Source organism: Miscanthus floridulus, chromosome 8 (assembly GCF_019320115.1).
Source record: "Miscanthus floridulus cultivar M001 chromosome 8, ASM1932011v1, whole genome shotgun sequence".
Lineage (NCBI taxonomy): Eukaryota > Viridiplantae > Streptophyta > Magnoliopsida > Poales > Poaceae > Miscanthus > Miscanthus floridulus.
This window is the reverse complement of record NC_089587.1, coordinates 206,642,401-206,669,767: the sequence shown is the minus strand read 5'-3', so window position 1 is coordinate 206,669,767 and position 27,367 is coordinate 206,642,401. Positions and strand designations below refer to the sequence as shown.

Genomic DNA, 27,367 nt, shown 5'->3' with positions numbered 1-27,367 from the left:
CGCAGGCGTGCGCGGGCGACTTCGGGCGCGGGCGGGCGTGGGCCGCGGAGCGCGGCGGGGGGCTGGCTCGGCAGGTAGAGGAAGAAGAAGGCCGGCCGGCCGGGTAGATATTAGGCCGAGCTCGGCGCCAGAGTGAGTGGCGCCGAGCTCGGTGCCAAGATCTACGGCGCCGAGCTCGGCGCCATCCGCTCTGGCGCCGAGCCCCTTGCAGGCCGTTTGCCCGTGGCCAGGAGCTCGGCGCCAGTCACTGTGGCGCCGAGCTCGGCGCCACTAACTCTGGCGCCGAGCCAAGGGTCCATTTCTGGAATTCTTTCCGCCAGGGGTCTATTTGAGAGAAACTTTCGGAAAAAGGGCCAAAAAGTAAAAAATTCGGTAGGCGGCAATAGGGGAATGAGCATACGCTCTCTCATTTAATCTCAGCCTGGCAGGTGGCAGCTTAAGATATTGAGATGGAATCTAGTTCCATATAGAAGGGAATTCTATATATGAGATTAGATAATGAATCTAACTTAGGAATAAAAAAAATCCCACATACATTTGTTTCTTCTATTTTGTTTGCGTATTTTCTATTGAATCCGATTCTAAAATCATTCCTTAGAAAGCCACACAAAAGATGACTGTCTTATAGGCATTAAGGATATAGATCTAACCTGATTCCGCCCCCCTGAATGCATATATACTTTACCTCTTCCATAATATAGTCTATTCTCTCTCCTACAACTCTAGGTTGTATATTCATACGCCTTTCGAACTATTTAGTTTTCCAACTAAGAGGATTATCCGGAATCATGCATGAATTGGGCTAAGCTAAAAAAAAAAGAATATTTCAAAAACTAGTTAATTCAATGATGACCTTCCATGGATTCACCTATATAGGCTGCGGCTAACGTTGCAAAAATAAGAGCTTGAATACCGCTTGTAAATAATCCAAGAAACATGACCGGTATAGGGACTACTAAGGGGACTAAAGAAACAAGAACAACAACGACTAATTCATCCGCCAATATATTTCCGAAAAGTCGAAAACTAAGTGATAATGGTTTTGTGAAATCTTCTAGGATGTTAATAGGTAAAAGGATTGGGGTTGGTTTAATATATTTTTCGAAATAACTCAATCCTTTTTTGCTAAGACCTGCATAAAAATATGCCGCTGATGTTAGTAAAGCTAAAGCAACAGTAGTATTTATATCATTCGTGGGCGCTGCTAATTCCCCATGGGGTAACTCTATAATTTTCCAAGGTAAAAGAGCACCTGACCAATTCGAAACAAAAATAAAAAGGAACATAGTTCCAATAAAGGGAACCCAGGGACCATATTCTTCTCCCATGTGAGTTTTGCTCGTCTCGAATAAACTCAAGAACATATTCGAAGAAATTCTGACCATCGGTCAGGATGGTTTGTGGATTCCGAACAGCTAGGTTAACTGAACCTAGCAAAATAGCAATTACGACCCAACTTGGGCATGTCCAGACTTACTGCATCACACTTGCTGCATAACAGAGGGAAAGAGAACTCGACAAGGGGAGGACTCATGACAGGGTTCATCAACCCGGATAACCATAGCATTTTATTTAGCAATCTATATATCATGTTCTCAGACAAATAACTGTATCACGACCACGAATGATAGGACGGTGAAAGCGGAGAACATTAAATTTTTACACCTCCACTGAAAGCATCCAATTCTTACACCTCCATACGAACTCATTGCAACACTAAACCAAGGAACAACCTGGGGAACTTAAGGTGGGCTTTGTGGCTATTCAGCGTCCACTAGGTAGTCTCCTAACAACTGCATCCCTCTACCTCCCACAGTCCCACGAGGCCAGATGGCGGCTCGCAACCACCGCCAACCCTCGACGCTAACCCTCTGCACCAACTGTTCTTCTACCACCCGACTGGACGCTCACCCTCTGCACCAACTGTTCTTCCACCACCGGACCGGTGGTGCCGCCACCTTCCTTCGCCGCCCGCCACCATCACCACCATTGGGCTAGCTACCGCCACAGCTATCCCTCAATAGCCTAGCACTCTAACCCAACCCGCCCACTCTTCCCCTTCTCTTATTCCTTCTGGCCAAGTTGCGGAATTTGTGGTATGCTCAGAGAAATCCATTCAGGTCACTGATAACCTAAACAAACATCCCAGACTCGAACAAAGAACAGCAACACAACTATACATCAGGTGACCTGAATCACCTATATAAGCATTCAGGTCTAGAAGAGAGAACAGCAACACAACTATCCATTCAAGTCACCTGATCACTAGATAAGCATCCCAGTCTAGAACATAGAACAGGTACATGGAGCTCATTTTTAGATAAATGATATAAAATCTGGCATCAAGTGTCAGCTTATTATGAACAAGAACTAGCTCATTACAACATGAGCCTAATCACATGATAAAAACAGCACTAGTAGCTAAGGCCACTAGACCAATATCTCACAGTATATATTGAGTGCCAATAAATGAACACCAAGCAACTCATGGGCAAAAACGCCAATTACGATTCCATTTGTCCAAACAACCTAAACATATCATCATTTCCAAGAGCGTTGTTCTTTTCATCTGAATACAGCAAGACAAAGGAAGCAGATTCTACCAGCAGGTCTCAAATCACGATTAGATATCTAAAACATCCGGCACTACAACATAAACCAGAAACACAAGGCAGGGGAAGAACAAGACCACCGGATGGATGGATGAGGATAGGAGGCGGCGATGAAACTGGGATCCGGCCCATCATCAGTCGTCGCGCTTCTTGAGTTTCTCGACGCGCTGCTGCGTCTGCTCGAGCCTGACGACGAGCTGGGTGACGGAGAAGAGGATCCAGTAGAGGAGCAGCGCGGCGGCGATGAGGAGCGCGTTCCGCTGCGACTTCATGATGGATTTCTGGTGGCGGAGGTGCTCGGAGGGGGTGCAGGCGTGCTCCTCGTCGCAGGTGGGCCGCGTCTCGTACTTCCAGTAGATGTCCATGAGCAGGAAGAGGCAGAAGGGCACCAACGACATCATGGGCTTGAGCGCGCTCCGCACCACGGAGATCATGCCCCGGCGCAGGCCGTCGAGCCCCGGCAGCGTCAGCAGCAGCAGCATGATCGCCTCCGCGCCCGCCGCGTAGCCCAGCATCACCCACTCCAGCGCCATGGCCGCCGCCGACGACGAATCGAGCCCTGGGGTTTCGATCTGGGTCGGGAGGGGGAGGGCTTGGGGGAGATTTGGGGATCGGGTGCGTCGTGTCGTGCGATGTGGGGGAGGGATTTTTAGCGAGGGGAGCGGAGATGAGGGCGGTGGATCGCTGAGCTGGTGCGTGGGATGGGTCTATGGGCTAAGGCTGCCGATTAAAGGGGAGGGTAGCCGAGGCTCTTGTGGACGCGGCGTAGGCAGGGTGTTACACGGACGACACGTTCGAGGAACGCGGTGGCTGAGTCATGGGTGTACGGGAAGGGCCGGATGCGCAGGTGGGCACGCCAAATTTGGTGCCGACCACTGAGATCGTCGTGGACGTGGACGGGTCCGATCTCCGGTCAGAGCTCGCGCTCTCACGACGCGTGGAGGTTTCCGTTGAACAATCTGAGTTCTGATAGAAAATAACTGAGCCCGTTCGCTTGGAGGAATTTTGGATGAATTTAGATAAATTTGGATGAATCTAGAGGAATTTGTAAGAGAAAAATAGTGTTTCGGATGAAAAAAAAAGAAGCGAATCAAACCGAGTTTAAGGACACACGAACGGGGCCAACGAGATTTTGTTGTTCCTTTCGTTTGAGATCAAGATAACTCGTGGGGATGAGCAGGCGAAGCAAAGAAAAAAAAAAGGAGGTTTTCTTCGCTGCTAAGGTTTGGATCGAGACACTACCGTACCAGCTTGTAGTTAGTTTTCTCCATCGATACTAATATATACTATAAGAAACTTATTGTGTTAATTTGGTCTTTTGGACGAAGTTATGGTGTAGACTACACATACCACAATTTGCTTTGACGAATATGATCGTAAACACAGTAACAAAACGATGCCCAAGCATACGGCACGTGATTCTAAAAATAAATGAGACGATGGTCGACAATTTACAGCCTGTTCGGTTAGCTGATTCGTTTATGTGAGAAAGAAATAGTACTGGCTGGTTTGTTGGAATAGTGTCCATGTGAGGGGGTTGGTCAGCCCAGCCAGCCAGCCAGCCCCAGCCGAACACGCTATTAGGCCTTGGTTGGATGTCGTCGTATTAAGAAACCATAGTATTAAGAAAATGTGGTTTTAGAACCATTGATGTGTAAAACCTGCGGTTTTAGAAAAAAGATGACTAGAGTGAAGTTTTTGAAACTCTAAAAGACTGCAGTTTCAGCAATTCCATGGTATTCAAAACCATAACATTTGTTGCACCTAAACACTTCATGACACTCTAAAACCAAAGAATAAGGCCTTAACGTTTCTAAACTACAAAATCATGGTATTTTTCTAAAACTCCAAAAATACTTTGTATCCAAATAGGGCCTTAATGTTTGCTATCACATCCCTGTTCGGACCGGGTTTAATGCCAGACTGCTGGTGATGGCGTCGCGTGATTTTCTTTTTTGAGTTTCACGCGGAGCTAGAAACCCCCGACAGGTGAGATCCCTATCAAGATAAAAAAAATTAGTGTTATAAACCTTAAAAACTGCCATCGAGAATATAGCCTAAACATGGCTCATGAGCCTTCAGTTCACATACAAGAAAAAGAAATACTACCACACATGAACTACATTTAGGCCGCTGGACTTCCCTAAAACATTGTCCACTAACTTCCTAGGTTCGGAACAAGGTTCCGTGATCCTTTTTATGGGGTTGAAGCTAGCATGACCAACGCTACATGTTTACTGGTGGTCTCACGAAACCATATAGATTTGAAAGACAGATGGAAGAAAAAGAAACAAGGAGGTGGTGGCTTGACAAGCCGTCAAAGTAGCCTGCAGAAGGAACTGATGTCTTACCTGACAAATCGCAGAAGCATCCATATATAGCTGTGTGTTGTGACTCGATCATAGGTTGACAGAGCATGGAGTGGTGGAGCCAAGAAAAATAATGGCAGATGTCCTACTATGCATAGGAAAGATATTGGTTTCGATGCATCCATTCCTACGTGTATCATAGTACCTTTTTATTAGGTTGTAGAGTGTGTGTATGCCTGTATTGATGGTGCTCTTAGTTCTCGATTTTTAAGCATCATCGAGGTGGGTCACAACATTTGCATATACCTCACCAGTTGACATTATAAAAAAAACGAAGGTTCTATTTGGAATAGAGGTTTCTTATAGGAATTTCACAGGAAAGCGATTCCTTTAGTTGGCTGACGTCACAAGCTGTTTGGATCAAAGGAATGAATCCTACCGTTTCGGAGGAAAGGCGGAGTGGCCTTCACAAAACACGGGAACCAGAACATCTACTCCGACTCAAATTATTCGTGGAAGCCCGAGGCAAACGCTTGCGACAGAGATGAGCACCTGCCTTTTCAGTGCCCCCCACGTAATGCATTTGGTCCATGAGTCGTGAGATTCTTCTAGGCTGCTTCATTTTTTTTCCAATAAATTCATGGACCATATGATTAGTAGTGTTTTGTCTGTGTCATTTCAAGGTTAGAAGATACTTTGACATTCATTTCCAATTCAATATTTACTTTCCCGTTCCTGCGTTCCAAACACCTCTCTTATGAAGTTTCTGTATTTTTTCAATCCTCTGTTTTACTCCTACCATACCTTTCTATTCATGTGTTTTCTTCCTTTCCTACGTTTCTCAATCCTTTGTTCCAAACAGGCCCTAAAAGAGTTTATAAGTTTCCACAAGCTCCACGTTGCACCATCACTGTACAATCAACACAAGATGTTTTCTCTCCCTCAACCAACATTTAGCAATAGCTTCAAAGTTATCGACTCCATTTAGTTTAACCACATGACATAGCTCTAACAACATCTGTTTTGCCACCACGCAATCAAAGAAGGGGTGATGGTTCTTTTAACTAGCTTGCCTCACCTTGTTTACCTGAGTAAGCTTTGCGATGCCAGACCAGACAAGCCATTCCCACGCTCTTGCAGTTTTGCTTTGGCAATGAAAAAATGGCCAGGACAAAACCCGAGGTACTCTAGCTAGATATCCAAACTAGCATCATCCTCCATGTCCTTGCTTGATGGGGCCATAAAGACAAGGCAACCAAACATATGTCCTACATTATCATTTATCAAGATCTAGTTTTTCGATAATAGCCATAGGAAAACATAAACTTTAGGGGATATATGCAATTTCCTAGCTGGTGGTGTATGCACTGGTTTTACACCCCTTAAATTGACCAAATAATAGGGACGTGGCGCCCCGTGATAATTTGTCTCTCTCAGTTGCATATGGAGGCCTTCCCACGAAACAGGGCCCAACACCAACATACTTGACCCGGCCCACCTATCCACTGTCCCACGAAGTTTTGCTAGGCTGTCCAAGTGTCCATTGTCAGTATGGTTCGCTTGGATCTCTTGGCAAATTGGCAACAAGCACTGGGGAGTGCAATCTTTTAGCTTGTCCCTGAGGCGGCGAAGCACGTCGCTGGTGCTCCTTCTTTTGACCATTTACGAAACCCAAAAAGAGGCCAGAATGATAGCAGCAACGACAGTCGACAGTCGACAGCCAAAGCAAAGGCGGCGTCCGAGCAAAAGCCACTGCCCGGTTGATCCAATCATAGCTAACTGCCGCACTAAATCTTGCAACCACAGCCTTTGTGTGCAGCATTTCTAAGTAGCTAAGGTCGAGCTCACTCTGCTCTCCTGCAAACCAGAGACTAGCTCTTCTCATTCTGAAGTTCAATGATCTGCAGGAAATCGTAAGTACTTCACAATTCAGAGAAGGTCCACCGGCAGACCAGCTCTTCTGATTCTGAAGGCGGCGATTCAGGTAGTAGATGGAGCTACTACAGCCGCCAGATGATGGTGGTGAGTACTCACCGTTACTATCAATTTCAACAGAAATGACAGAGAAATATGTGACTTAACCATGATGACATATAGAGTAGTTAACACTAACCTTTTCCAAAGTAGCATCAAGCTAGCCTAGTAATTAGTGAAAGAGGCCCAATGCTGCTAGCAAAAGCTTACAAAAAGCAATCAACACGCTGCTATCGTACAGCGGAGGCCACAGAGATATCCCTTCATTTCAAAATTCTATTGAGGCAAAAGCTGAATCATTTGAATCCACTCTCAGATATACTAAAACTCAGCTGACGAAAAAAGTGAGTCCACATCAAAAGCTACAGAGAAAACAAAGCTCCGAGCAAAGATAAAGGCAGGCAAAACTAAAGCTCTTTTCATCGCTCGTATTGTGCCTGCTGTCACAGAGTGCCTTTGAACACAGCATGCATGATGAGCCGCTGAGACCAGGATCAGTATGGCCTTGCCCTCAAAATCAAATTATTCATTAGCGGAGCCAAAAGCTTTTAGGAGTCCGCGCAATTTTTATTATACAAAAATATTTTACTAGAAAATTATAGGGTTCTACTTTAATATAAAGAAAAATTCGTTTTGAATGTCGGCGACGAGCCCGGCTAGCCGCCCGGGGTGGCCGAGCGGTGGCTCCGCCACTGAAATTATTGGCACTACTGGATTTTGTAAACAAATGCACGTAATATGCTTTCTCTATCCACTTAAATCGATTTGAGATTTCTTAGTTCTTACAGTTATGGATGTTTTCAGACTCTGCTTCGTGGGGTAGTCGCAATGCAAGTATAATCACGTTACCAGTATCTGAATGTTTTCAGACTCTGCTTCAGATTTGGATGTGATTAATGACAAGCAAGATGATTTGGGCGCCTCATGGTGTCACCCTACATCAGTGACAATCAAACTATCTAAGAGAGATCATCTTGCCAAACTTCTTGATAGCCAAAGCAGAAGCAAATTCTGATCTGCACGGATGTTTGTAGGAGTAGAATGGCATCAGATCACATGAAACTTAAGATAAGATTATCGATGGTGGTAAGTCGTAGTAAAAAAACTATGTATACAGGATTCAGCATAGTTTGCATGCATACAGCGTAAAAAATTTACAGTTACAAGACTTGAGAGACACAGTTAAGCTACACAAGAACACCATTTTAACTTGAGCACAAGAGCAAAAACTGAACTGCACCACAACACAAGCATGATGAAAACACAGCATAGCTACTGCTCCGGTCTACAACGTCACGGTACGGTTTCAACAATACCTATATGGCAAGTGAGGCATAAGCCAAGGAAGCGAATAAACCGGCGGCGACCACGTGGACTAGACCAAATCCATGCCGGCCGGCGCTGCTGCTGAAACCTCCGTTGCCATTGGCCCAGAAGCGCGCGTAGCACTTGCCGAGGTAGACCTCGCCCGCCGTGGCATAACCGCACCCGGCCTTGAGCTGTGCGGCCGCGGCCGAGACGCAGTCGGAGCAGGACTTGGCGCCGAGGTCCCCCACGCACTGCGACATGGCCTGCACGGCGCCGGACCCTCCGGCGCGGTACCCTCCGCCCGCCGGCGCCGCCGCGGCCACGAGTGCGCCGAGCGCCGAGTCCCTCATGGCCACCCCGCTGGCGTCCCCGGGCGTGCCGCCGCACTTCTTGAACAGCACCGTCGTGTCCTGCTTCCCCAGGAACGAGTCGTTCCCGTAGCGCACGAAGCAGGCCCGCAGCTGCACCGCGCCGCCGACAGCCCAGGCGCAGAGCGACGAGAGCCTGGAGATGGCGGAGCGGACGCAGCCGCTGCAGACGGAGGCCGGGAGGTCGGAGCGGCACTGGTAGAGGCCGACCACGGACGAGTCGCTCGGCGCGGTGAAGTTGTCGTAGGGGGCATAGGGCGCGCTGTTGGCGACCGAGGTGAGCACGGAGTCCACCCCCGACGCGTACTGGGAATCGGCGCTGTAGCGGCCCTGCGAGCACCCCGCGTACACGAACGCCGAGTAGTCGTCGGCGCAGGTGCCCGTGCGCAGCAGGATCAGAACCGAGAGGACGGGGAGGACCGTTGCTGCCGTGACGCGCGTGGCCATGTGCTTGCTTGTCTGCCGGCCTGCTCGGCTTGCGCTCTCTCTCGTTCAGGCTTCAGCGTCAAGTTTGCGGGAGAATTCGAGAAGGCGACTACGCGAGCGAATCGAGCTGCTGGGATGAGAGCGCAAGAGGTTTTAGCATCAGCGCGGGCAGTGGACTAGTGGTGGTGGTGACTGGTGAGTCGGGTGTTAGTGGGCTACACTATGGCAGCTTAGTCTGAGATGGGCAGAATGGGCCGGTGCTACGTGGGCTCTCTGCAGATTAGCTAGACGCGGTATTACTATTTTCGTTAAAAGGTCCAGAGCATCTACAGTTCTCAAAAAAAATCTGCCGTCTACAGTTTTCGTTTAAATTCCGCAAAGAATCTTATTTCGAATTTCCTTTTTCCAGCAAAACTATATGCCGGTATTTTAAATTTCAAAATAACCTGCCGTGGCCTTTCCATTGGGCGTTTTTTCATCTCGTCCACCCAAAGAGGAACATGCGGTGCATCATGGCTTTTTCACAAGTCGAAGGGGGAGACTTCAAAATCATCAGTCCAAAGAATGATTGCCTGGGATAAAGACCTGAAGAAGCGCCCAATAGTCACACAGACCGGTAGCGGGTAATTAGTTTTCTAAATTCCTAAAACCTCCGCAGCCTAGGCTACGGTTGGGAGCGTCTCTTGCGCATGTAATTAAATGTTGTATGCTACCTCCTTCTTACTATCAATCAAACCGGGTAACCGGATCTTTTTTTTTAAAGAATGAGTTATTTATGTTCACTAGAAAGTGTAAATTAGATTAGAAAAAAATTATACAAGTTCAAATATAGAAAATATTTTTCCACAATGGTAAAACCAAATTTCATTACCAAAGCAACGAAATATATATCTCTATGTTGTAGTATCATTTATTTATTTGAGTTTGTTTGGCTTCTAAACAATTGCTATGATCTATCAATTGTAGACTGAAACATTGTACCATTTTTTGCACATCTAAATGACCCAAATAAAAAATATGAAATTCAATGATATGGATCTCATACGAAAGAGACATTGTCTTTTACCCACATTTTCTTTATCGACGCTCGTATGATGAAATATACTACCTCCAATTGGAAATAGAAAGCGTTCCAAACACGGGGAGGGGGGCTGGCTCAATTTGCATCAGGCTTTTTGTCCGAGCGTCAATTAATTCGTTCCGGAGGGGGTATGACTTTTAAAAATGAAATAAATTGGCCGATGAGGCGATGAGAGGGCCAAATAGCTCTAGAGTTTTTATCCACCTATATATCATGTGACTATCATGTGTCTGATTTTTTATTTTTGTTTAGACAACATGTAACTTCATCATGGTTTGACTTAAAAAAATATATTTAGTTTTTTTAAATGATACTAGTTTGTTATGTGAGATTGTCGCATAAGTATTCAGACACTTGAAATATAGTAACTCCTACTCCTGTTTTTATACGCTTTGTCCTATAAAGGTCAAGACAAGGCAATTGAGCGTGATTTATTCTCATAAAACTTGTCCCCTCGATGTGGGTGCTCGATTTCCAACTATTTACCCACTTGTCGATATTGAGGCAACTATGGTGATTTTTTTAGTCTCAGGACTTGTAGTCCGAGTTTCTCGTTCGTCATAGGGGTAGGGTTTGTATCAAGAAAAAAAAAAAGACCTGAGTTTTTTTTTGGTCAAAAAATAAAAATAAGCACACTTTTCTAAAAAATAAAATAGGAAATACAGTATAAAACAAAAAAAGTTTCACGCTCACACTAGGTTGATTATTATATAATCTGCGGTGGGCGGTGGGCCGGTATATGATTTCGTTTTACCTGGGTGTTCAGTTGAGTATGTTCCGTAAGTAGCATGGTAGTGCTCGTCAACATGGAGCTTTGTACTCTCAGCAAATCAGGAATTCAGGTGGTCGACAACAGACATGAGCCTTGGATTGCCTGGAAGGGCCCATTGTCGCAAATGAATTTCAAAATTCAACTCTGTTTTGAAACTTAGAGCTTGTTCTCTGGTTGATTTCTGGTCTGATAAGCCCGGCTGGTGCTGGTTTGCTGTGAGAGAAAAACACTGTTGTCTGGCTGATAAGCCCTGACTGAAACCAACAAGCGAACAGGCTGTTAATATTTTTTTTCACCTTTGTTTTATTTCTTGTCGGTAGTGATCAGCTGCATCGACCGAAGAGAATCCACCAGGCACGCTGATTAAACAGGTGCGCTGTGTAGAAGCCCCCGCCTTGTGCCATGATTAGGAGCTGATAAGGTATCCCCTTGATGCACGCGATCAGCCAGCTAATAGCCTAATACTACAACCAAATGCAATCAGCAGTTAACAGCGCAGCATCACAGATGATCATGAGCCAGCAGATGCCACCTGAAGAAGAGACTGAACTGTGCTGTGCTGCGTAGCACGGCATTGCTGCAAATGCAAGCCTATCCAGCGAACAGAATCATAAGACAGCGACAGCCGACAGGCATCACGGCGTCACGGACAGGAAATATCAAGCATTCAAATCCATTGCCAGCCACTTGCATGTGTACGTACTACAGCAGATTACAGAACCATCGTACTCACATGATACAAACAAACAGACCACACGGAAGTATTCATCGTCTGATCGTCGTATCGACAGATTCTGTTCACACCTTCTGTTTTATAACGTGATCTGAGAGAGTGTTCACACCTCCCGTTCTCACCGACCTCAAACGCACGCGCCTTGACCTCTCGTCTATGCCGTAGGGTGCAGCTGAGGCCGCCGTCGCCGCCGTCCCCAGCCGGTCTCCTCCCTTTCTTCCGGCAACTAGACGGGTGCCGGTGGAAGTGAGGATTTTCTAGTAGAGATTGAACTTATCAGCGGTACTTTTTTTTTTTAGTGAAGGAACATTGTTTTTCTCTTACAATAAATCAGTATTATCGGCCAAATTTCAGCGAGCTGAACAGGGCATGAGTCCTTTAGGGTTAGGGTTTCTCCATGGCAAGTTTTTTTTATATTGGTGATTTATCTCCTCCTCTTTCTCTCCAACGACGGCGAGAGAGTAGGGTGGATTTGGTTTCTCCATGATGACTCTGATGAAGATGAGGACGGCAACTACGGCATCAGTAATTTCCTCGGCATGACGACATGGAGACTTGGGTTTCTGAACGGCGACTAAGACGGAGATGATGCTGCTGCCATGGAATAATTTTCTCCGGTTTGTTGTGGTTAGATCTGACCACAGGACTAGTAAGAATAACTCTGCCCCTCAAACCAATTACTCCTATCGAGCTGGGAAGATTCAGATCAGTTTTACTTATTCTTCGGTGGCAAAAGGAAGAAGGAAGACACGAGAAAGAAGTTTAACAACTCCATGCCTACAGAAATGTTGGCCGTCGTTCGTTGGACATATGTTCTGACGCCTTTTGCCAAGCATTTGTCTGTGCAGTCATCCATATGAATCGTCATACTGATTTGGGATTGAGATTTGGAGCTATACAAAGTGTGGATACAATATAAAATTATAGATGAAGAAATAATTTCTGAGTATACATATTGTATTTTAGAGTGTTTGTAACAATTTTTTTAGACCAAAGACCGATTGATCCCGCTTTATAAAAAGCATAGAAAAGTGTTGCAACAATGATGATGTACTTAGATATAATTTAACATAATTCTTCTTTCGTCTAAAAAACACTTGTTGACACCGCTATACAAGTTGTTTGACAACATGTTCAGAGCCCAGAGCCCTTATCTTAATCGGATTTCCTTGTACCAATAAGCAATGCAAGAGAGCGCTGATGGCACGGTCCTCTCGGCTCAGTTCTCCCTGATCACGCTTAGTCTCTCCTTGTCGGGAGATTTCCAGTTGGGCGCGAGCCTGTGGAACAGCGTCCCGTCGTAGACGCTTCTTGCGACGTCCTTGCGGAGGAGGCCGTCCTTGTCCTTGCCGAGGCTGTACAGGATCTTCCACTCTGCTTCTGCGCCGGCCCTTTTGATTTGAGCAAGCAAGGACAGAGTAGAAGAAAGAAAACGGAGAAGTGAGAACTGACGCTGTAGGAGCAGTGTTAAACATCGTTGTTTTGGGGCTGGGAAATTAATTACCATCCGCTGTAGTCCCCGGGCTCTCTGTTTGCTTCGAGCAGCTGGTCGATCTCGTCCGATGTCAGGGCGTCAGGGACAGTCTTTGCGTGCTTGGCGAATATCTCTTCGAACTTCCCAGGAACAAACCTGCAGAGTTTCAGTATCAGCGAAGGATAATCGATGCAGCTATTGTTCTTGTTCAGCAGTGGAATCAGAGATGGCCGTCAGTTGAATCCATGACCCACCTTCCTTCTGCGTCATATGAGCCTGAATCGCTTCCATGTTTCCCCTTATAGATGTCCTCTACGTAGATGTCCAACTTCGATGACGTTGCATTTTGCTGCATGTGTGCTCGAGGATTTAACACCGATTTCTATATCTTTTACTAATAACGAATTAATAAGTGTATAAAACAAGACTCCATAAGACAGGTGTCTCCATGTAGGAGGTGGCCAGGCAGCTAATCAAGTCAGCAAATCTTGTGTAATTGTCAGCTAACCAACGCCCCGTTCGTTTGGGCTTGTTTGGCTTATAAGCCATGACTGAAAGTAACGTTGACTGGTTTGGTTCATTGGCTGATAAGTCATGGCTTATAAGCCAAATACGACCAAGCGAACAGGCCCAGCAAACAACAGGCCTGTGCTGTCACAATCTGCAACTGGAATTACCCAAGAATACCATTCCAAAAAAAGATTACCCAAGAATACATTTCCAAAAAGAATCTTGAGGCATTTGGTGGTTTGACCCGCATCTTATCAGACTCCATGGTTGCTTGCGTGATACTACTCTCATAATTACTGAAGTTTCATGGAGCCGCTACATGATCTATGTTTTATTCTCAGTGAAGTAAGGCTTTTGTGCAAGTCAACAGCTAAACATATTATTCTCTTCGGTCGATACAGTAAAAGATTAATACAATGAAAAAGGGGAGGATTGGGGATTCTTACAGGTCTGCACTTGCTGCCAAGGGCGCCATTGATGAAGGCAGCGCTGACGCCGGACATGCCGAGTCCAAACCCGAGAGCCCGAAACGCTGCCGATGCAACGGCCGAACGAGGCCAAACGAATTACAGGCGAACCATGAACGAGGCCGAAGTAAATGGGTGGGGAGTGAGGACAAGCAGCTCACCGCCGTACGTCTCCGCGAAGGAGACGACGCCGTCGCCGTCGCGGTCGAAGAACGACGCGTGCTTGTACAGATCCGTCGTGGCGGCGCCTTGCGGGTCGCCGAACGCCGCCGCCCGGCCCACTTCACAGAACCAGGAACGCACAAATTCAGCAAGCAGAGTCGCGGGAGAAAACAGAGATGCCCAGATGCGCAGCGCAAAGCAGATTATGACTGATGCCCCGGCGGAGGCAGAGCGCCTGACTAACCGAACAGAACGGCGAAGAGAAGCAGCGCTGGGGACGCCCGTCGTCGCGGAGCCCTGCCCATCCCCATTCTCCGGCGATTCCCCCTCGACTCGACCCTGTCGCGCGCGCGCTCAAGCTAACTGCTCTCCCCTTTCCTTCTTCCTTTTGGCTGTTTGCTCCGTGTGCGGGTGGCCGTGCCCCCACGCCCCTCCTCGGCCCTAAGGTAGCGTTTAGTTGGGGGAAGTTGGGGTGGGACAGTCCTCTCTCGACGGGATGGGAACGAGATGGCTTTATTTTTTTTTGTTTGATCGACGAGGGACGGGATTAATTCATTTTGTGTTTGATTCAGATATATAAAAAGTGGGATGAGATATCGATGGTGGGACTTATTTGTAAGTTTTTTTTTCTTTCTTTTTTATCTTTTTCCTTCTCTTCTCCTTATCTCTTTCTCTCTCTCCTTATCTCTTCCTCCCGACGCCCGCCCCGCGCCTCTTCCGTCCTCCGCCCCGAGCTCGGCCGCCCACCGCCATGGGCCTCCTCTGCCCCAAGCTCGGCAGCGAGCCACTGAGCGCTTCCTCCGCCGGCGAGCTCGTGTGGCGGCAGATCGGAGCAGAGCGGGGGCCGGCGCGAGTGCGTGCGGCGGCGGGCCGGAGCGGAGCTCGGCCACGCGTGCGGGGGCAGAGAGGAGCTGGGGTCGGGGCGAGCTCGTGCGGCGGATCGATCTCGTCCACAGGTAGGTGCTATCCTTCCTCGTCCGCGACGGCAACGGAGCACTCGCCCGCGACCCCATCCGTGACCGGTGACCGACGCTCCTCCTCTTCTTTCTTCTTCGCAGCGAGCCGCTCATCCCACCTGGGTCGCCTCCGTCCGTGAAAATTTTGGGGACGGGGTCATCCCGCATCTCACGTTATATTCGCACGAGGGACATCCTCACTCCTCCTCGCCCCTCAACCAAATGTTGCTCGTCTCAGGTCCGTCCCATCCCATGCCACCTTGTCCCTCCAACAAAACGCTACCTAAAATACAGGTGGACAGGCGGCAGCCCGCAGGATAGCTGAGCAGTAGACGGAAGCGTGCCGTGCCGTGCCGGCCTGTGCGGTCACCTCGCGCTCGCGCCCCAGCGGCGACCACGAAGCGGCTCGATCGACGACGCCACGCCACTGTTCAACTATATCTGCTACTTTAAGATATTTGCGATTCTTGGACCGCGGAGCATGGATAATTGTATATTATGGACTCAAACCCCTGAAATTTCTTCGGTGAAAATGAGAAAGCGACCGATAGATGACAATGCGAAAAAAGCAGACGTTTACCCTAACCGTGCGTCTGCAATACTTACCAAACGGGGCAGACAATAGTTACGGGAGCAAATGAAGGATGTAGCAATAATAATAATTCATTAGCATTATGCATGTCTAAATTTATCCTTTATTTAAGATGAAGCCTAACCCAGCCACATTTAAGATTAACAAAATCATTGTATGCATGCCTAACTAACTAGTACTAACAGTTGGCCGCAGGTTTCAAAAAAAAAAATCCAAATGTTATTGGCAAAGACAGTTTTGTTTGACAAGGCTCCAAATGACTTTAACTTTCATGGGTTTTTAGGAGCCGAGATGAAGTTAAAAAGTAGTAGTTTTATCTAGATTATAGTTGGTTGCAATAGAAAGAAAGAGGTTCACCTCACAATGGCCGGATGGGACCGATTTCTCAGGTCGGGGATGTTGACCCAAGTGGTCCATCTTATTTCCTCACCTCCTCGCCTGACCACCCACTTATCACCGATCACGATCCATCTATCCAATATTCTACAACAATCCCATATGTGGAAGGCTAAGCGGAGAGAGATAGAGATGCCCGGAGAGATGGAATAAAATGATTGACCATGATTCGATTGTAGCTCACAAGAAAAACCTAAGGAATGGAACTATAGTTTCTATTCATAGTGTTTCTCCTCCCGTAGAAATTAACTACCCATATAAATTGTGGATTGAGACTACTCTAAAGTGGGCTGATTTCTATAGTCAAGAACTAATGTATTTCTTCGTGGCCGTGGATTGTCTTTTATGTTTCGTATTAGTCAACATATAATATTGAATATTTTTTGGTTCAATTAAAGTCGTGTTTATAATAGTCAAGGATCGGTGTTTCGCTGAAGCTGGATTCTTTTATTATCTAAAAAATGTCACGTTGAATGATGTTCACTTAAACAGTGATATAGACATGGAAGAATGAAGCTACGAGGTGAAGATGTCAAGACTTGAATTTGATGTATTTGAGAAAAGACTTGATGGGAATTAGGTTCAATGGAGTAGTGTTGTAGTAGTGTAGTGGTACATACATTTCGCAATCCTCCTGGTGCACCCCAACTGCAACATGCATTCTCTCAAATAAAAATAAATGAAGAAACAAATTAAAAACAATTCATTCATGCCACTCTGTCAAGACTCAACAGCGGCTGTCGTCTTGCTCCACTCTCTCCTCGGTTAGCTTTCGTCTAGAACGGAGGCGCACGGTAACTTTGAATACTAAAAGTCCCAGCCCGCACTCCTGAACAACATGAGGGTGCCGTGCCGTTGCCTCCCGCTCCGGCGGCCCCGAACGAGTTCGTTCGGTCGACGCTACCCTGTCTGTCGTACGCATCTGGTTTATATATAGTTTGGTTTTCATTTCAAGATGGCCGGTGCTTTCTTTATTAATCTTTAGGGCCTGTTCGTTTCTCACGGAATGGATGACTGGAATGATTCTGCTATTTTTGATCATCGGGAATGAATCCACACGGAACGAGGGCTAAACGAACGAGCCTTTAATAAGCGATCATACGAACGTGTGGATTCCGATTTCTTAAAAATCCCTTTCCACACGATGATAGAGCACCGATCGGGCAAGCGGCTGCGTGGGTACAGTGCACGAAACCGAAACGATCGTGGCCTCGCGTTCGTCGTTCCGTCGTCGTCGTGCGACCGGTGGAGGCGGTGGCAAGTGGTTGGCGAAAGCAGGCGTTGATCCTGCCTGCGGCTGCCTTTCGCCAGAAATTTTGGATGGAACGCCAAGTTCTCGCAAACTGTCGCGATCCAAGGAATTTTTGTTGTGGATTCGTGGAGGCAGTGGCGCGTCGCCCCCTTTCTTACGGAGGATGAGGACGGAAGAATGGAGGGAGCACGGAGCTGGGCAGGAGGCAGGCTGCTCTCTCTCTATATATATATCTGAAATAGATTTCTAGAATTTTCTTAAGTCAGATTTTTTAAACTTTGACTGAATTTCTAGAAAAACCTGTCAAGATTTATGACATTAAATTTGTATCATCGGATGTAGGCCTAGAATAAATTTTTCATAATGTGCTTATTTTTGTGTCATAAATGTTGTTACTATTTCCTATTTACTCCATCCCAGAAAAAATGATGTTCTGTTATTTAAAATTTGTTTTAGAAAAAATGATATTCTGACCCACAGATCCGGCATCAAATTACCAATTGAGACGCACTACTGTTTGTTGCCTGCCTTCGATCAATGCATGCTTGCATGCAGCGCGTCTTAGTTAGGAAGTACACCACGCGACATCCTTTTTTTAAGGGAATCATGTGTGATATACTAAGGGTAGGGACATTTCTCTCCTCCACTAATATGTCTAAAAATTCTAAAACATTATTTCTTTTGGGACAGAGGGAGTATAAAGTTAGGGCCTTGTCGGTGCAGAAAGTGACCAACTACTAAATATTTGTAGTTTTGCTGCACGTTGTGATCGGAGGTGGCCTAGCACTCAATGACACTGGATTTATACTGGTTCAGGCAACGTGCCCTACGTCCAGTCGGGGTCGGTCGGTGACTTTATTCCTGAGCCCAGGTGTTCGAAATCTATAGTGGGGTTACAAACGAGAAGGAAAAAGAAGGAGCTGTACAAGAGGTTCGGTTGGCTCCGACAGGAAGGGTTGCGGTCGGAACTTGGTGGTCCTGCGGTTGGGAGTGTTGATGTCGATCTAGTGAGTCTGAGCTTGAAGAAGTCCATCTCCCCTTGTTGGAGGAAGCGCACCCCTTTTATAGATGAAGGGGATGGCTTTACAGGTGAGAGGGTGAGAGTACGGATGTTTCTAAGCCTTGCTGCCCACGATGATGAAAACTGGATAATGGTTGACGTCCCCCAATACTGTCGATGTCGCTGTAGGATGTCAGATGTGCACAGGAGGTCGAGCTATCTTCTTCAGAAAGGATGACACCGGTACCTGCAAAATACTTCTTGATGCCTAGTGGCATGTGAGGAGCCGCGCTATGTTCATCCGGTATGGCAAATCCTGGAGCCCATACTGCGATCGATGTCCAGAGACACGCGGGGGGCTTTACCATATGGGAGTTTCTAGCGGCCCCTACAATACTTTGTGTCAGGGTGGCTGCAGAGCACTGTTTTGTGTAGGGTATGGTCCCTGGTACAGTGGTTTTGACTTGTGAGCCATGTCTTGCCTTTCTCCGCACGTCTTCTGGTTCCTTCAGAACGGGGTGCCTCTGGTCGGATGGCTCCAGTCGGCTCTCAGTGCGCCGGTCGGAGAGGAGCGGTGAGCAGGGTTCCCACGAGCCCTGGTCGCGGGGTCGGAGTCAGAAGCAGTGTTTTGGGGCAGCCCTTCTGATTGGAGAGACTGCTTGGAGACGGCTGGTGCCTGAAGCGAGTGCTCTGGTCGGAGAGGTGGGTCGAAGAAGTTGATGAACGGGCACTTGTTCTTAAGGGTAGACCTTCCAGTCGGCGACCGGACTACCCTTCCGGCCCGCTGTGTTTTAGATTTTTGGGCCAACCCATGAACTATATGTTGTTTTCCTGGGCCGAGCCCGGGCTTAGAAGCCGGTCCTCGTGGGACCCCGGGTTTATGAACCCGACAAACCTGTTTGTTTCCTTAGACCGAATTTTAGTCCCTGTCCTATCGGATGTTTGGACACATGCATGGAGTATTAAATGTAGACTAAAAAATAACTAATTACACAGATTACGACTAATTTGCGAGACGAATTTTTAAGCCTAATTAGTCTATGATGTGACAATGTGGTGCTACAGTAAACATGTGCTGATGATGGGTTAATTAGGCTTAATAAATTCGTCTCGTAAATTAGTCTCCATCTGTGTAATTAGTTTTATAATTAACTCATGTTTAGTCATCCTAATTAACATCCGAACGTCCGATGTGACATGGACTAAAATTTAGTATGTGAAACCAAACACCCAGTTAGTCAAACTTAAGATCTGTCTATATGTCACCCGAGTGACGGATCACTTGATTTTCTCCCTCCCAGTGAATCACTGTTCATCTTCCTCCTCCCGACACGTCACCGCCGCCCAGAGCTCACTGCCCCCGCCGCGGCGCGGTAGGGTCTCGTCAGAGCTCCGCGGCCATGGAGCTCTCACGAGACCCTACCGCGCCCACGGCGTCCTCCTCCTTCCTCTGCCCCCCCCCTCTCGCCACCGCCATGGCCATGGGCACCCCCGTCCAGACCTAGCCCGGCCGTCTCCACCGCCATCAGAACCCAAACGTTGTCCTGTCGCCGTCCCCACCGCCTGACTGCCCTGCCTCCCCCGAGGCCCTTCCAAGGTCGCCGGATTTTAGAAGCAGACCACACAGGGTGTCCTTGGATTGGGTAGAAAAATTCGAGTGAGGGAAATGTTCAAATCACACGAGTGAACTTTAGCTTTTTTTTCAAACTTAAGATACTTTGACTTAAACGGAATCTAGAAATTGATTTATACGGGGGATAGAGGGAGTACATGGCTACATGCCACTTGGTAGAACCGACGGGATAAAAAAAACGATGCCTTTCATTGACAGAACTTTTTTTTAGATTGACAGAACCTAATTATTAATACATGGCACTCGGTAGAACCGACGGGTTAAAAAAAAAACCGTTTCCTGCCATTGACCCCATCGCTTTCATTCTTACAGAGGCAACCATTCAAAAATGAAAAATGTTGCTTGTATTACAGAAACATAAATGAATCAGGCCTTCTTCCCCTGCGCCGTCAGCTGGTAAAAGAGGGTTCCATCGTACACGGCCCTCACGGTGTCCTTGGGCAGGCGCCCGTCCTTGTCCTTGGCGACCTTGTACAGCATCTCCCACTCTGACTTGGCTGCCAACCTGTGATTTGTGCAAGGCGCAAGGCCAAGAATTATCAGAGACGGTGTCAATGCCAACCCAGGGGGACTGCATGCATTAATGCATATCCCAGTTTTTGAATAATAAAAAATCAGGCTAGGATTTATTACCATCCTGCGAAGTCATTCTTCTCTTGGTTGTCCTTGAGCATCTCGTCGAGCTCGTCTTTTGTCAGGGCATTTGGTACGGTCTTGGCGTGCTTGGAGAATATCTCATCGAACTTCGCGGGAACAAACCTGTAAATAAAAGTCATCATTCTAGAAATGTTAGAAATTCAACTAAATTGCACACTGCAATGACCAACTACTATTTGCATTGTAACCAGTCGATCGAGGGCATATGCACGTGCCTTCCTTGAGCGTCGTAGGCGCCCGTGTCGCTTCCATGTTTACCCTTTTGGATGTTCTCTATGTAGATATCCATGCGCGAGGAGTTGGCATTGTCCTGCATGAACGCATTTGAATAGAGTCAACATCTCTCTCTAGCAATAAACTGGCAATCAACGTAGTGTGTTTCAATGAGGCGTGCGTGAGCGAGGTACGGTACAGGTCTGGTCTTGGGGCCGAGGGCGCCGTTGATGAGAGCGGCGCTGGCTTTGGCCGTGACTTCGCCAACTCCGACGTCCCGCAGACCTGCATGCATGCCAGTCACACCACCACCATCCAAACACGCGCGTCAGTAGTCAGCACACACCAAAACAAACACAGCCTGATTGGTTTCCCAAAATTAGCAGGTTTTCGATCGCAACGAACGGCGTGGCGCAAACGACAAACGAGCGGAATGCGGCAGGCACTGCACGTAGCTAGCCTCACGCCGTCACGCGGGATCGCCGGGCGGGCGCGCGCTCACCTTGGTATGTCTCGTCGAAGGTGATGATGCCGTCGTGGTCGCGGTCGAAGAACGCCACGTGCTTCTGCAGCTCCGTCATGCCGGCGGCGCCTGGGGCTGGGGCGCCGACGGCTCCGTCCGCCGCAGCCGCCGCGGGGTGATGACCCCCTTCTCGATCGGAATACACAAACAAACGCAACAACGATGAGCAAACGTTTGCGCGAATCCATCAAACAAACGAAGCTAACGCATAACATGCCTCCCGGCCGTAGCGCATACGTACCGAAGGACACCGCCAGGAGCAGCAGGAGAGGCGCGGCGGCCGCCCACGAGCACGACGACGGCCGTTGTCGTCGGACGTCCATGCCACCGGCCTCCGGCTCAGCGTTGTCTCGCGCGCTGACCGCTGGTTTGCCCCTCCCCGTCTCGGCGTCTCCTGATGCCGCGTTCTCCTCGGAGGTGTGTTGAGGTGTAGGAGCCAGGAGGTGTGCGTTACGTTCAAGCTGCGCGCCTCAGTTATTTTTAAGGACGGGCTTCCGCACCGGCCAAATAAGGTTAGCTGGATAAGTTTTATTTGGCCTTTATTAAACATGAGTGTGAGTGTCGTATCATATCGTATCGTATCCTCGTAGCAACATGCAAGAATGCAAGATATCCCTGTCACTTATTACTAGCATCTCATTGCTGGATTGGCTGGCATATGCCAATGCATGGGTGGGTTGGCAAAATTAGTTTCTTCCGTGTAAACATGCCTGGCGGAAACCATCTACCACGGATCGGATTTGCACAGATATTGGGTGCCGTACCTGGTAGCTAGAGTTGGTTGAGAAGATCAACCAACCACTCCTGGGAAAGAGAAGCAACACCAGCTGTTGCCGAGGAACAGCAGGGGCCCAGGAGGTGGCTTGTTCCGGCGACACGGGCGGCCATGACCGTTGCCGAGATGGGCTTGTCGATCCAGTTCTCATTCGTGTGCCGCTGCTTTCCACGGTTTGGTGACCGTTTCTTGCGTCTCAGCAAATGCTAAGCGGATGCCGCAAACATTTCGTGTGCAAGCGGGCACTGTTCGCGTGCGGCCTGGATATGCAGCAAGAAAACTCACCTCTGTATCGCGTATTACACCAGCCGCGTACAATCGCCCAGGTATGTGCGTATATAACTGAAAAACAGCTTTAATTTTCTGGTGTTTCACTGGTGATGAAGTTGTTTCTCGCGGAGTTGACACGGCATCACCTCAAGGTTACGTAGAAATGGAAACTGAAGCCGGTCAAAAGCACTGCAAAGAGGGCCGAATTGCATCAGCACACGGAGCCCGTGCCGATTTCGGTTCTCGCACGAGAAGAGGCCGACCAGCCCGTTCAAACTCCTACAGGCCACAGCCCACGAGAAAAAAAATACATGGGGAAGTCCTCCAGGCCGCCAGGCGCCCAGCCCACGACCCCCTACTTGGTAGGGCCGTAGGCAGAGATCTGGCCCAGACTCCAGAGGCTTCCTCCAGCCGGGCCCGGGCCCATCGTTATTGCCCGTAAACCAACCGCGCCGCCGCCGCCGCCGTAGCCGAGGACGCTTCCTAGGTTCCCTTCCTCTCTTTCCCTTCGCCTTCGCCTCCTCCCCCTCCTCCGCCTCAGCCTCGACCTCAACCGCCACACCATCTTCGACTTGTATAGGTGCGTTCCTGCGATTCCCTGATTGATTTCTATTTGGCAATCGATTCTTTTTCGAATTCGAATTGCTGTCGCCCTCGATTAAGATTTGGGTACTTGTTGGGTTGGGTTGAGTTGCAGTAGGACGATTGGGCCTGATTGATTTCTATTTGACGATCGATTGATTCTTCTTCGAATTCGAATCGCAGGAACTAGATCTACGAGTCCGAGGATGCCGGAGCAGCGTACGTCTCAGGATCGAAAGCAGCACCTTTACCTTGTGTTTGATGACTGGAACTCTGGATACTCCATCCGCAAGGTGAGCTTGTCGCGCCGCTCAGGCAAACGCCGATCCGAGTCGGAGTCGAAAGAAGAATACTCTGAGCAGCCCTTATCGTCCGGCCCAGTCAAAGGCGCTAAGCCGCCCTTGCCGCCAGTTTTCATGCGCGTCTCAGCTCCGCGTGGGTTTCCCGGGTTATTCACGTCAGCCTTTGGCCCCAAGATCATGGTGACGCATCCAGGCGAAAATGGTGATGATTCCTTCATGGGCGTCCCAACTGTCGACGTCCAGGATCGGACCATCACCTTTGAACCTCAACCAAACACTCCGGCTGCTCCAATCTACATCCCCGTCAGTGATGATAGGCTATTCGCTCTGGATATTCAGCCTGTTCGCTGGTTGATTTCAGCCATAAACCAGTACTAGCCGAACTTATCAGCTCAACCAGCGAACAGGCTGATTGGCATATTTGAAATCCTTCGGAAGCCGTAACGTAGTGGACAACCGTGGGTGTGGTAAAAACTCACTCCTCATCCGTTCTGGATTGGGGATGTCTCCTACAGCGTGCAACCCGATGGATGCATCCAATTCAGTACCAAGAGGGGTGTCACCTTCATCTTCGACACCGCGGAGTGTGCGGAAAAGATATGGTGATTGGGTGTTCCCCTTCACCATCCGTGGACACTATGACCCCTCCCTGGAGGGCTTTGTCGGTCTCTCCAAAGACCCGGAGACCCTTGGGTACCTCTACTGCGGCACCATGGCCAGCACCGCGACTGGCCTCGACACTGGCAAAGTATTGCACCCTACTTCCTCTGATTTCAAGTGCGCCAAGGAGAAGGTGTACAACAAGAACCCAGCAGCTGAGGGGCAGCGTGTAAGTGCCACCCTTGTGCACATGTGCCCGGGCAAATTCTGCCTTGTGGAGTGTCTCCATTGATAACAGAATGACTGATCAGGAGCTTGATCAGGAGCTCAGGAGGTGGGTGCCGACGGGGGCTGATCCGTTGGGTTTTATGGGAGGCGGGCCCCAAGGCGATCGCTTTATGTATCGTTTGAAGACCTTCTCCCTCAGTTATGACACCAAAGGAGACCTGAAGCTTAAATACTCCAAGGTTCGTTGCTACAGCCTGCCTCATGAAGCAAGAATTGGGACCATCTGTCAGGATCCAGTGGCATTTTGGCTGTGAAATGCTAAAATCATGAACCACATTATGTGATCTCCCAAACATAAATCGGTGATTCTGTTGAGATAAACTACTGACTGAGTCTAGTGTCATCTGAACCACATATCATATTGGCATCATTTCATTTCAGAACATACTAACAAGAGAATGGCAATTTCACCTGCTGGGTGACGCTATGCATCTCTTTTGGTTGAATAAGATCTGCAAAGTCGGGGTCCAGCAGCACATGAGAAAATTAATAATATGGCATCCCTAATACTATTTGTACTTCAATAGGTTTTCTAGTGCTCTTTTCTTTGAACTAACACTTAGTTAAACAGAGAAACTTGTAAAGCTTCAAAGGGTGGTTATATTAATCATAATAGTTCAAGATAGTTTGTTAAGTGGAATTAGCAAGCTATCAGCAGGTTAAACAATGCAACAATGTTACTGATCCTCTTGGTGGGAAAAATATTTGGGACTCAACCTGAATAACATTTGACAGTAATAACTTCACCTAGAGATATCAAGCTTGCATGTGGCTTTTCTTGACATGCATTATCCTTGTGCATTGGATGCTTGCAAAGCCGTTTGTCAGGTTTGTATCGCCCCCTTTTGCTTGCAAAAATGAAACCAAAGTATAGGGACTAATCGCTCGTGGTTCCATGGTGAGCTCTCTCATTGCAACAAGCTTATGCTCCTTCACCAGCACCTTCTTTAGCTAAAACATAGAAGGCATAGGGAAGTTGGGGAAGGGGTTTGGTACCGTGCTGCTGCCAATGCGTCAAAGCGACCTTCTTTGCATCTTTGATTTGGTTGAGAGTTTGAGAAGCAGCTTCTGTGTTCATGCTGGCTGCTAGGCCTACGTTGAAATTAGATGGGGAAAAAATCTAGATATAGTTCTGCACTCTACAAGCAGCGATGCCGGAGATCCTCACTGGATTTTCTCCATCCCGTAGGTATCTTCAGCTCCACTTGCTACCTTTCTTCTCTCTGCTATCATCTTGGTGTATGCCTGAGAGAAGCCAGCGCAGGGTCAGTTCTATCGTTCTTTGAACTACATTTCTAACACAACACTCTAGAAGCAATGTTTAGAACAGGGTTAGGCCAAAGGCATTTGGCACAGAAGAAATGCTTATTTCACTGATATGCTGCAGTTAGAGGTTGGAACTGGTAGCACAGACAATGTTCCTGCCATGCATGTACAATATGTTTTTCTATGAAGGGTGCTGGTCCATATCAAAATAATTTGACAATTATATGTTAAAACCTCTGTGTCAGTCTATGTTCTGCTGATTAAACAAGGGAAATTACTTACAGTTACTACTTTCTGATATTCGAGTTGCTTTTCTATAAAGTTGGCTAGGTTATTTGCATAAAGTTGTCTAGCTTCGCTGGGCGCTATAATCAGGTAGTCTTTTACACATAAGCATCCAGTCAGTTAAAAGAGGAACAAGTTAGAGGACTCAAACTCTCAAGACTTGCAAGCAGAGGCTTTCTGGTTCTTGTATTAATGAGTGATGCTCTTTTGCACAATTGTATAACCCCCAATCTTATTTTTATACTTGTAGGATGACAACAAACATTCAGCCTCTTCAGTAGTGGGGTTGTATAATTCAAGATGATGTGTCAGCAGAAATAAAGTGCTAGTGCAAGTATTTATTTTATAAGTCTAAAAATAGATACTAAAACATAATCCGACCAGGGAGATAACCACTAACATTGTTTACTTGGGTACAAGGTCAGAGCAATTTTCAAATGAAACACTAAACAGAACATATTATGACAAATATCAACTCGTTATTTATTCATCTTCAAGTGCTTCCAAAGGTATTCAATTACAGAAAACTTATAACAATGCTACTGATACTTATGTCACCTTGGCATGTGAAAATTGCAAGTTCACGTGTTGTAAAATATGAGCTTACTTGTAACTGAGCATCCTGCTCCTTTACATGACAATTATTTTGATGCAAGAGCCTTCCTCCACCGGTTAGACGTACAAAAGGAATGCTACTAACATTTCATACTCCATCAATAGGCAATTATATCCTGCCAGTCCATCTTCACAATGTGACCTGCAAAATTTTCACAGGATTCAGCGAATGGTACTGTGGAACTAAAGACAATCAGGAACCAAAAAATAAAAGGATAAAAAAAATGAAAGAAAACAATATATACCTTGTGCCCATTTTATCGAACACATTGATTGCATCATCGATGGAAGCGTCAACGCCGGCATTGAGTTCGATGGCCGGCGGCAATGGGGAGGACACGGGAGCAGCTAGGGGCATGGACGCTGCAGATGCCCTCGTGCTCGGGCCCCGGCCCTTTCCGCGTGGGTGCAGGCACGGGCTACGCTACGTCGTGGCTGGGTCGGGCTCCGCCTGGGCCCTCTCCTTGGATCTCCGGCGACGCAGCCAGGCCAAGCCGTCATCGAGCCGCGGGTTGGAGCAGGGGCGGCCGCGGCGCAACGCCCGGGGGATGAGGTTGGAGGACGATGGCGAGCAGCCTCGCCTCCACCACGAGCTTCGGTCGCCCCGTCGCTCAAGAGCAGACAGCTCTCCGGTGCCGGATGCGGCCGTCGGCGAGGTGCAGCTTGCGATGTGCAGACAAGGGCGAGGGAGCGGGCAGAGAAATTGTTCGGCTCGCGAAGGTTCGCGATGGATCGGCCGATGTTTAATCGGGTGCGAGACCCGAACCAATCTGTATCGGACGGACCAGATGATACGAGCACTCGATCCAACGGCTATCGGATTAACGGGCGACGTGGCCTTATCCATTAGCCCGTTTTTAGTGCAGGAAATCGTATATCTAAAGAATTCCTATTACACCAACCGCGTACAATCGCCCAGGTATGTGCGTCAGTAAAAAACAGCTTCAATTTTCTGGTGTTTCACTG

The 27,367-nt window shown here is 47.8% G+C and overlaps 4 protein-coding genes, 1 long non-coding RNA gene and 1 pseudogene across 5 annotated transcripts; 1 reads left to right on the top strand and 5 right to left on the bottom strand.

Moving 5' to 3' along the window:
- Positions 1 to 2,470: 2,470 nt before the first annotated feature.
- On the bottom strand, positions 2,471 to 3,323 carry LOC136478034 (uncharacterized). Its single transcript, XM_066476352.1, has one exon. It carries the CDS (start codon positions 3,143 to 3,145, stop codon positions 2,747 to 2,749), a length of 399 nt encoding a protein of 132 aa, XP_066332449.1. The 5' UTR covers positions 3,146 to 3,323; the 3' UTR covers positions 2,471 to 2,746.
- Positions 3,324 to 7,999: 4,676 nt separating this feature from the next.
- On the bottom strand, positions 8,000 to 9,127 carry LOC136478030 (plasmodesmata-located protein 7-like). Its single transcript, XM_066476349.1, has one exon. It carries the CDS (start codon positions 9,016 to 9,018, stop codon positions 8,212 to 8,214), a length of 807 nt encoding a protein of 268 aa, XP_066332446.1. The 5' UTR covers positions 9,019 to 9,127; the 3' UTR covers positions 8,000 to 8,211.
- A 3,490-nt stretch (positions 9,128 to 12,617) lies between these two features.
- LOC136478033 (probable peroxygenase 5) lies at positions 12,618 to 14,634 on the bottom strand. Its single transcript, XM_066476351.1, has 6 exons — positions 14,441 to 14,634; positions 14,196 to 14,315; positions 14,014 to 14,099; positions 13,312 to 13,406; positions 13,088 to 13,213; positions 12,618 to 12,974 (listed from the first exon to the last, which is right to left on the bottom strand). Exons 1-6 carry the CDS (start codon positions 14,505 to 14,507, stop codon positions 12,803 to 12,805), a joined length of 666 nt encoding a protein of 221 aa, XP_066332448.1. The 5' UTR covers positions 14,508 to 14,634; the 3' UTR covers positions 12,618 to 12,802.
- Positions 14,635 to 20,285: 5,651 nt separating this feature from the next.
- On the bottom strand, positions 20,286 to 22,004 carry LOC136478032 (probable peroxygenase 5). Its single transcript, XM_066476350.1, has 6 exons — positions 21,660 to 22,004; positions 21,398 to 21,544; positions 21,095 to 21,180; positions 20,898 to 20,992; positions 20,659 to 20,784; positions 20,286 to 20,530 (listed from the first exon to the last, which is right to left on the bottom strand). Exons 1-6 carry the CDS (start codon positions 21,739 to 21,741, stop codon positions 20,392 to 20,394), a joined length of 675 nt encoding a protein of 224 aa, XP_066332447.1. The 5' UTR covers positions 21,742 to 22,004; the 3' UTR covers positions 20,286 to 20,391.
- Positions 22,005 to 22,916: 912 nt separating this feature from the next.
- Positions 22,917 to 24,620, top strand: LOC136474711 (uncharacterized; annotated as a pseudogene).
- Positions 24,621 to 24,880: 260 nt separating this feature from the next.
- On the bottom strand, positions 24,881 to 27,100 carry LOC136474712 (uncharacterized). The gene is made up of 3 exons (XR_010763001.1): positions 26,647 to 27,100; positions 26,394 to 26,543; positions 24,881 to 25,480 (listed from the first exon to the last, which is right to left on the bottom strand). It is a non-coding gene; the product is annotated as an uncharacterized lncRNA (long non-coding RNA).
- Positions 27,101 to 27,367: the final 267 nt, after the last annotated feature.

What these genes read in the sequence shown, in the direction of transcription:
- LOC136478034 (XM_066476352.1), bottom strand. Translation starts at nt 3,145, where the DNA reads ATGGCGCTGGAGTGGGTGATGCTGGGCTACGCGGCGGGCGCGGAGGCG.
- LOC136478030 (XM_066476349.1), bottom strand. Translation starts at nt 9,018, where the DNA reads ATGGCCACGCGCGTCACGGCAGCAACGGTCCTCCCCGTCCTCTCGGTT.
- LOC136478033 (XM_066476351.1), bottom strand. Translation starts at nt 14,507, where the DNA reads ATGGGGATGGGCAGGGCTCCGCGACGACGGGCGTCCCCAGCGCTGCTT. An exon ending in CTTCGCGGAGACGTACGGCG is followed by an intron (nt 14,100 to 14,195) that starts GTGAGCTGCTTG and finishes TTGCATCGGCAG; the next exon opens with CGTTTCGGGCTCTCGGGTTT. An exon ending in TCATATGACGCAGAAGGAAG is followed by an intron (nt 13,214 to 13,311) that starts GTGGGTCATGGA and finishes GAAACTCTGCAG; the next exon opens with GTTTGTTCCTGGGAAGTTCG.
- LOC136478032 (XM_066476350.1), bottom strand. Translation starts at nt 21,741, where the DNA reads ATGGACGTCCGACGACAACGGCCGTCGTCGTGCTCGTGGGCGGCCGCC. An exon ending in CTTCGACGAGACATACCAAG is followed by an intron (nt 21,181 to 21,397) that starts GTGAGCGCGCGC and finishes GCATGCATGCAG; the next exon opens with GTCTGCGGGACGTCGGAGTT. An exon ending in TCGGCCCCAAGACCAGACCT is followed by an intron (nt 20,993 to 21,094) that starts GTACCGTACCTC and finishes GCGTTCATGCAG; the next exon opens with GACAATGCCAACTCCTCGCG.